At 35.1% G+C, this 12,203-nt stretch overlaps 1 protein-coding gene across 8 annotated transcripts in view; it reads left to right on the top strand.

Annotated features, from left to right (window-relative positions):
- RNF111 (ring finger protein 111) overlaps window positions 1–7,647 on the top strand; it is an 84,230-nt gene extending 76,583 nt beyond the window's left edge. For 4 of the 8 annotated variants that reach the window (XM_042252387.2, XM_060417854.1, XM_042252386.2 and 1 more), the window contains exons 12-15: window positions 1,029–1,121; window positions 3,045–3,140; window positions 4,183–4,286; window positions 5,992–7,647. In XM_042252387.2, coding sequence (XP_042108321.1) covers window positions 1,029–1,121; window positions 3,045–3,140; window positions 4,183–4,286; window positions 5,992–6,109 — 411 coding nt within the window. In that variant the 3' untranslated portion in view covers window positions 6,110–7,647. Of the gene's footprint in view, window positions 1–1,028; window positions 1,122–3,044; window positions 3,141–4,158; window positions 4,287–5,991 lie in introns of all 8 variants that reach the window. The other 4 variants (XM_060417856.1, XM_042252382.2, XM_042252385.2 and 1 more) reach the window with 1 other exon arrangement.
- The last annotated feature ends 4,556 nt before the right edge of the window (window positions 7,648–12,203 follow it).

The raw sequence follows: 12,203 nt of genomic DNA, 5'->3' as shown, positions 1-12,203 counted from the left end.
AAGGCATGTCACAGCCTTCTTGCACTTAGGAACCCTAACTAACAATTAAGCATTATGTTTGGGGATCAGTTTAAACAACAGAATGACCTATACAAAGGACAAAAATGTGAAGAACATTGCACTTAATACATTGCAAAAAAGACACTTGTTTACAGTGTAAGAACTGAAACAAGTGGGCAGGGTCTTGTTCTTCCTCAGCTGGGAGCATGTATTGGGTAACTTAGATTTTTTTGCTGCTCTGTGCAGGTCTATGGATGACTTGTGAGAGCACAACTATTGATTTTGGAGTTACAAACAAATTCTGTCAAGTAGGTGAGCTCACAGATAAGATTGTGAAGATTGACCTTAGCTAACAAAAAAATAGAAACTGTTAAACTTTCACTAATAGAACCAAACCAAAAGAGCAGCCAAAGGTGCCTTTGTTATTCATGGTAGTTAATGTACTATAGAGTTACTGTGAATGCTGACAAAATAGATATTGAACCTAGAGAAAGGGAAATAAAACTTTTATCCTGAAATTAAGTTTTGTTAGAAAATTTTATGCATTTCTGTTTCTTAATACTGTATAATAAAGCTCTCTGAAATTGACCAGATCTTTTTTTAATATAAATTTATTTATTTTAATTGAAGGCTAACTACTGTATAATATTGTATGAAATTGACCAGATCTTATGAAAATTTTGCTCTGTATATGTTTAGGCTACTAAGAGCATCATTCTTAGGCTTGAGTATTCTCTACTTAGGATTCTTTGTGCAAAATAAATCAAGTAGAAGAGAATCTGTTATCTCATGGAACTGCTGTTTCTGTTTTTTTCCTTCTGATGATAATTTAAAAGTTATTATAAATGAGATCAGTTTTGAAGAGGAACCTGTTAACAGAATGCCTTTTTAGTAGTTATGTATACTTCCTGAAGTTGATTTTTTTGAGAAGCTATGTGGAGAAAATTGCGTATCTGAATTATTCGATGGTAGCAATAAAACTTGAGCCTGTTCTTAATTCATTTAGCTTACCTGTTCTCTTAAAATAGGTTCCTGACATGGCAGGCTATCCTCACATTCGTTACATTTCATCAGGCTTGGATGGAACATCATTCAGAGGTCCTTTCAGGGGCAATTTTGAGGTATGTAATAGCATTAATGAAGATATTTGCCACAGTATCTGTAATGTAAAAAGAGAGTATGTGTAATATTAATAGTTACAAGTATAGGATTGCTGCAGTGACTGAGGATCAAAAGGCAGTAACACATCTATATTGATTCTAGGGATTATTATAGAAAGATTTATTAGTAATATTAATCTTAGCATCAGAAATTACCCAAATATTGAAGAAGAGTAATTGAAAATATCTAATAATAGAAGAATGTAGAAATTTATTTAGTTCAGTCACTCAGTCGTGTCCGACTCTTTGCGACCCCATGAATTGCAGCACTCCAGGCCTCCCTGTCCATCACCAACTCCCGGAGTTCACTCAGACTCAAGTCCATCGAGTCAGTGATGCCATCCAGCCGTCTCATCCTCTGTCGTCCCCTTCTCCTCCTGCCCCCAATCCCTTCCAGCATCAGAGTCTTTTCCAGTGAGTCAACTCTTCACATGAGGTGGCCAAAGTACTGGAGTTTCAGCTTTAGCATCATTCCTTCCAAAGAAATCCCAGGGCTGATCTCCTTCAGAATGGACTGGTTGGATCTCCTTGCAGTCCAAGGAAGTCTCAAGAGTCTTCTCCAACACCACAGTTCAAAAGCATCAATTCTTCGGCACTCAGCCTTCTTCACAGTCCAACTCTCACATCCATACATGACTACTGGAAAGACCATAGCCTTGACTAGACGGACCTTTGTTGGCAAAGTAATGTCTCTGGTTTTGAATATGCTATCTAGGTTGGTCATAACTTTCCTTCCAAGGAGTAAGCATCTTTTAATTTCATGGCTGCAGTCACCATCTGCAGTGATTTTGGAGCCCCCCAAAAATAAAATCTGACACTGTTTCCCCTGTTTCCCCATCTATTTCCCATGAAGTGATGGGACCAGATGCCGTGATCTTCGTTTTCTGAATGTTGAGAATTTTATTAAATAAATATAAATATCAGATAAAGAACCATACCATTAAATGTGCTAGAAAAACCTTAATGCGTTTTTTTTTTTTTTTTTTTTTGATAAATGTAGTACCTGAAACTGTGCTCAGTGTTTGTGGCAGCCTGGATGGGAGGGGAGTTTGAAGGAGAATGGATACATGTATTGTATGTGCCGAGTCCCTTTGCTATTCACTAGAAACTATCACAGCATTGTTAATTGGCTCTACCCCAATACAAAATAAGAAGTTAAAAATTTTTTTAATGCACTAGACTTATATGCTTTACTTAACCCATGTGATGCTTGTAATACATTAGAATTTAGTGATAACATTTTTTCTATAAATTTACTCTTTGCAATATATCTGGGAAATAAGTACTATCAGTTTTTTGACGAGTACATTGTTTTTGATAGTTCTGATATTCTCATGGGTAGATGAATATAATTTATTTAACCATTCTTCTAGGAAAACATTTAGGTTTTTAAAATATTTTTTCTACTATAATCAATGCCTAATGCTTTTTGACTAAGCTTAGTTTTTAGAGAAGCATTGCTATAGAAAAACAAACCTAAGTAATTCAGTTTTTTGCCAAATATCTTTGAACTTTCTGGAAGAACAGATCATTTAGATATGATTAAAGTTTTGTTTCTTCATGTCAGCTTGGAATTTGGAATCAAGAATTATTGTTTGACTTATTTCCCTATTTTACTGCAGTGACTTCATCTTCTAGATGTATACATGCTTACTGACTTATATAGGATCATGTCGTAATACGTTGCTCTAGTCTACCAAGATAACTTTGCCATACCACTTCAGTTAGCTGAGAAATAAACAGCCATTTGCCTTACCATATATGGGTTTTGAATACTCTATTTACATTGCATGTTTATAAATATGGTACTTTATTGCTTTTATAATACTGATTGTGCTGTTCAAGGAATAATGCTGGCTTTTAATACTGGTTATTCTTCTTCAGGAACTTATTCATTTAGAAGAAAGATTAGGAAATGTTAATCGTGGAGCATCCCAGGGGACAATTGAAAGATGTACATATCCACATAAATACAAAAAGGTAAGCATTTATTCTGTGAAACATCTACATTATTGTTGAAATGCATAACATTTAATATCATGGACTTTTTTTAAGTTTGTGGAATCTATCAACTACATTTTTTTATTATTAAAACAATATATGCATATGGTTAAAAAATCTAAAACTATAAATTGAAGTCTGTTGCTCTAATGATCCTAGTTTTCCTTCCCAGAAGAAAAATCATGCTTAAAGATTTCTTAGGTAATCTTCCAAGTATTTTTAATAATGTGCATATGTATATATTTTTTCTTCCACTTTTGAAAATAACTCAAAGGGGCTAATATGCATACAGTTTTTGTCCATTTTCTGTTTATTCTATATCAGCACCGACGGATGACCTGTATTCCTACTAATAGCTTATACAGAATTCCATCCTATAGTGGTACCATAATTCAGCTAGTCAGTTGTTTGGATGGGAACTTAATTGACCTACATTTCTTACATTCTACCCTTATATCCTTATGTAGCGTTACATCTAGAAGATGTGCAGTAGGCATGTTAAATAAATTTCTTTCAACAAACAATGTTCTATACTGTAGAGACTAATGAAGTTTGAAAATGACTGTTTGTTGTATTTTTCACCCTTTTCCTAAGATTATTAATGGGGTATTACCATTAAATGTAAGTCCTCTCAACTGTTTAAGCTAAATACTATAACTAGCATTCATTTTTGAACATTATCTGAAACACATATTAATGAAACAAAGTGTATCTGTCTATGTCTCATGATGGGACAGAACAGTATATATGATCCTGATTGTGGGTTAGAAATGATAGATTTCAGACTAATGAATATGTTACTTTTAATTTTGATGCTGATTATTTAAGGGTCTTACGAGAACACTTTGTTGATAATAGTCACTTAATTCATCCTTTAATTCATGGCAATTTTATCTGGGAAATATGTTGTGGGTGAATGTATGGTTTTGTTTGTTTTGTTTTTCAAATAAACACGAACTTCACTCAGTTGTTCAATAATGTCATCTCTACTAACAAGGTAACAACTGATTGGTTCTCACAGAGGAAACTGCACTGCAAACAAGATGGGGAAGAAGGGACTGAGGAAGACACAGAGGAAAAATGTACTATCTGTTTGTCTATTTTAGAGGAAGGTGAAGATGTGAGGTAACTAAACACTAATTATCTAAAATTCATTGTCAAAACTGGACAAGAGATTTTATTTGAGGGAATTCTCTTGTCGCCCAGTCGTTAAGACTCTGCACTTTGAGCTGCTTGAGGGTGCTGATTCAGTCCTTGGTCGGGGAACTAATCTCCCACAGACCTGCAATACAGCCAAAATAAGAGGAATTTTATTATAAAGCAGACCAGAAACCAAATAAAGATTACTCCTAGTGTACCCTGTTACCAGTCTCTGATATGTAGAATTGCCTTCTAATAGTGAATAAAACAGTGAAAAGATTAAGTTTCTGTATTAACATCAAAGAGAAATATACTACCTGTTTTAGGGCCACACCAAGACTTGGCCAGGGGGATTTTGTGGTCAATATTGTCTTATCTGAATCTTGTAGGACGGAGAACTTGAGAGATGAGAGACTTTGGAGGCCAAAACATGTATATTAATGTTTCTCCAAAGCTTACAGAGAGGGATCCAGAGTAACTCCATGCAGTTTGTTTTACATCATCATTTATAAAGTGATCTTGTCCTAAAATTTCCTCTCAATTTGTAGACTATTTTCTTCTTGCAACTATGTGATTTAGAAAATGTTATTATGCTAACCAAATATTTTAGACTTTTCCTTTTATAATCTGTTAAGTAACTATTTTGTTCCTATTCTGTTTTTGCTAATGTAACATAATCCCATATGAAGCAAGTTCTATAATATATATAACAACTGTATCCTATTTCTTCAGTTGACTAAGAGAAAAAAACTTTTGTTGTCTACTATATCACATAGAAGGTTGTTTGAACACTGTATTTCCAATGAAGATTTATAAATATAGATAATTGTTTTTTACAGTATTGACAATACTGTACAGAGTAATTAGAGCACCTCTTTTTAGCTGTTTTTACAAAATATGAAATCTGAAATGTACAACAACTCAACGTGGAAGTTGAAATTGACACTCAAGTCAGTAACCTTTATTCTACCATTAGGTTTGATGTTAGCATGTTAGTGCATGGAAGCTTTATTTATTTCTCTATTTCTAATTGATAGTGTAGTGTACTAAAGCAAACATATCTCTTTAATCTGCTTTTAGAAGAGTAGCATAGTATGATATAACATGAAAATAATCTCATGAAACAATATTAATAACTTTTAATCAATCATGTACTTAATTGTGTTAAAGAGATCCTCTAGAGAGAAAATAATATTGCATATTAAGACATTCCTTAATTAGTATGATATGGCTGCTGTGTGTTTACAGAATTCTTTTGAGAGAATTAAGTGAGAATTTTTTGGAAAGTGCTTCATAAATACAGTGATTTGATATTAAAAATATATTTACAGCATTATGTTATGGGGAACATATTGCCAACTCTAATAAATTGGCAGCTCATGTATAGAAACAAAGTTGGAATAATTGTTACTGTAGTTGTTGTTCTTAAAATTCTTGAGATTTTATATAATTTGATTCTTCAACTGTGACAGTTAATTATCTTGGTCATTAATACATTACATTGCCCAAAGTATTAATTTAATGTAGGTATATAATCTTGAGTAGGGAGGTTTTTTTTTTTTTTTAACAAAAGAGAAAATGCTTAGTAACTTCATAATATTACTGAAGTATTACATGTATCATTTGTTTAAATGCCACTGCACTTGTCATAAAATAAACTTTTGCTTTTTGTTTTGTTTACTTACAATAGACGCCTTCCCTGTATGCACCTTTTCCACCAAGTGTGTGTTGACCAGTGGTTGATCACCAATAAGAAGTGCCCCATTTGCAGAGTGGACATTGAGGCCCAGCTGCCAAGTGAAAGTTGACACCATGTTTCAGAACTCTTACCCTCCCTCTCATTCCCACCCTCCTGGTACTGCAGTCAACCAAAGATGGCATGACTTACCTGCGCAGATTCGGAAGCCTTGAACTTAAGAGTGCTGGCTCTGCTACATGGTACAACTAATGCTAGACCTACAGTTTATGTATACAGTTGATTTTGATGTATTTATAAAAGCTTTTTTTTTTTCTAGATTTGACATTTTTCCTGTATCATTTTACTGTATTTTTGCATGGTTCCTTGTATTGCATTTCTTTGCACATATTATGGGCTTGTGACCCTAAACTTGCAGGCAAGATTAGCTGCTTTAGTAAGTAGAATTTTGTGGTCTTTTTGGTTTTTACATAGTACCAGGTCTTGAGAATTATGAATTTTTTTATCCATTACTAACGTTTAATTTAATCAATCATGTACTTTAGTTTAATGTATAAAGATCCTCTAGAAAATGATAATATTGTGTATTAAGACATTCCTTAATTAGGACAAAATGGCTGCTGTATATTTACAATATGGAGTTCTGAGTTCAATACCACCCTTGATACCGGGAACAGAATACAAACCATTTTCAATCAGATGCAGGTGGTACTCACATCACCAGAGTGATCAATAGAATTCTTCTTGGTGTATCCTTTTCCTTTTAGCACAATGCAGATAGAGTTGAATATTAATACCATACATTTAGACTGCTGTTCCTATTGTATTTATCTTTTTCCTCCATCATTTAGAACTTTATTTCCCAGATCCAATTTTTGCTGCTGTGAAACAGCTCTGATGAACACTAAATATTAATTTCAATTAGCTGGATTGTATATACTTGCAGATTTAACAAAATTTTAGGGAAATTGAAGAAGACATGTAGAATTTCACTCAGTCTTCTGCTAAGCACGCGTAGTAAAGATATCTGCTTACATTGATTTTTGTAAACACATTTAGTCAGGATTTAGAATTGCAGTCATTGGCAGGTATCTATGCATTCATAGAACTTCTAAAGGTCCCAGAATCACTTTTAAAGGGATTTTTATTAGTTTAAAGATAAATAAAGTCAGCTGAATCTACATGTCTCTTGTTTTATTTCTCTTTAAGCTTGAAAACAGTAAATCTGCAGATACTGTGAGGCACAAATTATACTGTCAACCTACTGTTGCTCTGGTTTTAGACTCCCACTTCATACATTACCAAGAGTCGATCACTGATTTAAAATTTTTAATTTCTATAGTTAAGATTTACTGCATAATATAGAATATTAAAGTTAAGTTAATGTACTAACATTTCTCTTTTGGAGAAAGTTTTAATCCACTTCAGGATGCATATTATCAAGATACTTTCATATACAGGATAGCCTAATTTTATTTGTCTAAATATGCTTAATATGCCCCAGATTGCAAATGCATCAGTCAGTAACATCACTGTCTGTATGTGGAAGACATGTTCCCATGGATCATATGTGAAGATGTCGATAAGCTTGCATTAAGCCACCTGCTTTGTAAGTGGATTGATTAATAAATAACTTATATTTCTATTGTCTTTGTGTTTCATAATTCATTTTTATAAAACTGCCTACATTGAACATTATGGGATTCAAAAACAGTGATCTCACTCAGGTTGACATTTGCCTAATTTTGTTTGTATTCATTCAGTTATGGCTACTTGCCTTTTTTTTGTATTAGTGAATGTTACACTGAGTAATTGTCAATATCAACATGCTTCAGCATAGTAGGTGTTAGAGATCAAGGGTGGATTATGGTTAAGAAAATTGGATATAAAATAATACAATTAATAAGAATGCTAGCAGCAGTTGTGAAAGGGTTGTGGGAGGGGTGGCAAGACAGAATGAGAAAGAGAAAGAGAGACTTTGCCATATTACTGGGGAGAAGAGCTAGTAGCCCATATTCTGCTGGCCTAGATGTAGGACTTTACCACTGGAAAACCTGTGGTCCAGGCCAAGGGATAAAATGGGGAGAATTCTATACAACGAAGTCCTCTTGATGCTCCCCAAAACACAAATACATACAGATTTCTCTATTTTTTTATTACATCAGATTTAGATGCACAACTAAATTGTTGATTTAACATTTGCTACTGATTTTTAAAAAATATAAACTATCATTACTTTAAAATTTACTTTATGCAGGTATTTGTGGCATATACCTGAACTATGTAGGAGCTTATTAAGCTACTACAGTTAGTTGCAGAAAAATGTGATTAGTGTTGAACCAAATATGGAAGGAAATTTTTAGTATTTTACCTTTTTGTGCTTTGTTTTGGTGTCTTCCATATCCTGCTACATTTTATGTCAAAGTGAAAATTTCAGTGATAGCTGTCCAAATTCTTTAAAACTAAAATTCTTTTGTCAGCAAATCCTAATGTTCATTTTTGTTAATATGGAGGTTATAAAGTGATACTTGAAGCATTTTTCTTATCTGGTGATTTTTAGCTGCTAGCATGTTTCATCATTTGAATCATAACAATTTGACAGGAAACTAGCTCTGTTTTAAAAATGCTATTAACATTTGTAACATTAAAATGTTGACTCTGTGGACATTTCATTATTAGTTTTTCATCAGTGAGAATAACTTAGTTTTGTAGAAAATGCATCTTGATTTTTTTTTAATTTTTATTTTATATTGGAGTATGGTTGATTTACAATGTTTTGTTAGTTTCAGGTGTATAGCAAAGTGATTCAGATATGTATATTACATATATCTATTCTTTTTCAAGTTCTTTTCCCATTTAGGTTATTACTGCATCCTGATTTCTAATTTAACTTTCCAAACTTCTGGAAACACAGTAAATTTTGTTGCTTATTCAAGACTTAACATGTCACAATATTCGATGTATTAAGGTTGAAATATTTTCTCTCAGTTATAGATTTCACTCATTTCCTTGAAATAAGAGTTACAAAAATAAATGTTATCAATTCTGTGATTGTGCCTTCTGGACACAATCTCATCTCTCTCCTCTGTATCCTGTACAGATTCACAGGCTACACAGTTGATCTTTTGAAATTTTGGAAAGAATATAGTCTTTGGTGTCAGAAAGACTTGGGCTTTGAATTGTGCAACTTAAAAAAAATTAAGCTTTCTGAGCTCCATCATTCTTAGCTATAACAGAAATAGTTTGTTATTAGAATTGAATGAGATGAGTATAAAGAGCTTTGCATGTATGATATACTTAAGAAGTAAGTTCTCCCAGTGCTTGCTCTGTTCCACCCTACCACCCAGATTCGATTGCCCTTCATAACAAATAATAGCAAAGGCAGGTGCTGGACCGTAGATCAGTGTTTACTGCAATCTTTCTCTTACTGGATTCAACCAACTGATTACTAGATAAGAATGAACAATCCTTTTCAGCCCTTCTCTGAAAGGTTGGCCTTTTTTCTTCTACCAGAGGAATGGAAGATTCAGAGCACGTGTGCTTTCTTCCTTTGCCTTGAACTCACATGAGGCACATAGTTGCCCATAAAAACCATCTAATGCTGTGTTTTAGGTTGCTGCCAGTGGATCAGAATTGGCACAGAATATGAAACCATTCACCCTTTCTGAGCTAAAAGAAAATAAATATTATGGAGAAATTAACAGAATTCCTCAATCTCTCCTAATTTTTCCCATCAAATTGTGTTATATAGAGATCTGCTGCCCACTAACGGTTAACTAAGCACACTACTGAGCCACGTATGTTGTATTAGCTGCTTCTAAGCTTTATTCTTATGCTGAGAGCTATGACTGTAGAAGGTGTAGGTTTCCAGGGGAAGCTTTTGATTAGCCCAGACAAACCGCATGTCTCTTGTAATCCTTTATCATCACTACAGAGAATGGTTCACTTCAGTTCAGTCGCTCAGTCATGTCTGACTCTTTGCAGCCTTATGGACTGCAGCATGCCATGCTTCCCTGTCCATCAACAACTCCCAGAGCTTGCTCAAACTCATGTCCATCAAGTCGGTGATACCATCTAACCATCTCATCCTCTCGTCCCCTTCTCCTCCTGCCTTCAATCTTTCCAAGCATCACGGTCTTTTCCAGTGAGTCAGTCCTTCACATCACGTGGCCAAAATATTGGAGTTTCAGCTTCAAGCATCAGTCTTTCCAGTGAATATTCAAGACTGGTTTCCTTTAGGACTGACTGGCCTGAAATCCTCCTTGCAGTCCAAGGGACTCTCAAGAGTCTTCTCCAACACCACAGTTCAAAAGCATCAATTCTTCAGCACTCAGTTTTCTTTATAGTACACCTCTGACATCCATACATGACCACTGGAAAAACCATAGCTTTGAATAGACAGACTTTTGTCAGCAAAGTAATATCTCTGCTTTTTAGTATGCTGTCTAGGTTGGTCATAGCTTTTCTTCCAAGGAGTAAGCGTCTTTTAATTCCATGGCTGCAGTCACTATCTGCAGTGATTTTGGAGACCAAGAAAATGAAGTCTCTTACTGTTTACATTGTTTCCCCGTCTATTTGCTATGAAGTGATAGGACCGGATGCCATGATCTTTGTTTTCTGAATATTGAGTTTTAAGCCAGCTTTTTCACTCTCCTCTTTGACTTTCATCAAGAGACCGTTTAGTTCCTCTTTAGATCTGAGTATCTGAGGTTATTGATATTTCTCTTGGCAATCTTGATTCGTTTTTGCTTCATCCAGCCCGGCATTTTGCCTGATGTACTCTGCATTGTTACATAAGCAGGGTGACAATAAACAGCGTTGGTGTACTCCTTTCCAAATCTGGAACCAGTCTGTTGTTCCATGTCCGGTTCTAACTGTTTCTTCTTGACCTGCATACAGATTTCTCAGGAGGCAGGTAAGGTGGTCTGGTATTCCCATCTCTTGAAGACTTTCCACAGTTTGTGGTGATCCTCACAGTCAAAGTCTTTGGCATAATCAATCAATAAAGCAGAATGGTTAGATTCACTGATTTTCATTGTGTGCTACTCCAAGTGAGTTTTACCTTAGGTGGCAATATTCAATATGTGTGCCGGGTGGGTGGGGAGACTTTTAAAATGAAATTCTTTAGATTTTTACTGATCTATTTTGTTATTTAGAAAGAAAGAGATTGGCTTCTGCCACGGCCTATGTGGCTGGTAGAACAGGTCAAGACACTCAGATTTCCAAGCTGGCCCATAATATGGGATGCTCCAAACGTTTTATCCTAAGGATTCTGTTTTTTAGATTCTCAGGAGCCTCTTTAAGAAGAGTTTTGACAAGAGAATTGGAAGAGATGTGGTAGTCTCCCAGCTTGCCCTTAATAAGGGATAGATGTGTTTATTGAACTATCTAGACTACCATTCTATTAGTGTTTGCTTAGAGAATAAGTTATAATGTTCCTAAGGTCCTCCTTTACTGTTAGCTACACATACCCCAAATCCCAAAGCTTTGTATTACCTTCTATTGCTTGGTAACCATAAAACTTAGTGGCTCAACCTTAAACATTTTAGTTTCTGTGGATCAGAAATTTGGAAACAGCTTAGCTTGATGCTTCTGGCTCAGGGTGGCTCGTGAAGTTACAGTCAAGGTGCTAGCTGGGGCTGCAGTCATCTGTAGTCATTACTGGGTCGGGTTGATCTCTTTGGAAGATGGTTCACTCACATGGCTGATGATGGGAGACTTGGTTCAGTATTGGTTGTTGGCCAAGGGACCCCACCCCACTTCCTTGTTATAAGAGCCCCTTCATAGGGCTGCTCAAATGTCTTCACAGCAGGGTAGCTGGCGACCACAGAGAAAGAGCAAGGAGGAAGCCACAAAGAGATTTTTCATCTAGTCTGATGTAATATTCTCATTTCTGCAATATTATATTCATTAGAAGCAAGTTACGAATTATAGCCTCTACTCAGGAGAGTTGACTGGGTTCCAAAATTTGAAGGAAGGTATAGCAAGAATTTCTGTACATATTTTTAAAATACTATAGTTAGTAACTGTCTTATCCCCTATATCAAGATCCAGTCTCCAGACCTTGGACTTCCGTGGCCAGAAATTCTATGAGACCAGTTCAGTGCTTCCTAGGCTCTCAGTTACATCTGATCCATGGTTCAGCACTAAGTAAACTGTGCCCTCAGAAAGCCAAATGCAAGAACATGGCTCAGGCACTAAAGTTT

This window comes from Ovis aries, chromosome 7 (assembly GCF_016772045.2).
Source record: "Ovis aries strain OAR_USU_Benz2616 breed Rambouillet chromosome 7, ARS-UI_Ramb_v3.0, whole genome shotgun sequence".
Taxonomy (NCBI): Eukaryota; Metazoa; Chordata; class Mammalia; order Artiodactyla; family Bovidae; genus Ovis; species Ovis aries.
Note: the sequence above shows the minus strand (reverse complement) of the source record. Positions and strands in the feature narration are given on the sequence as shown.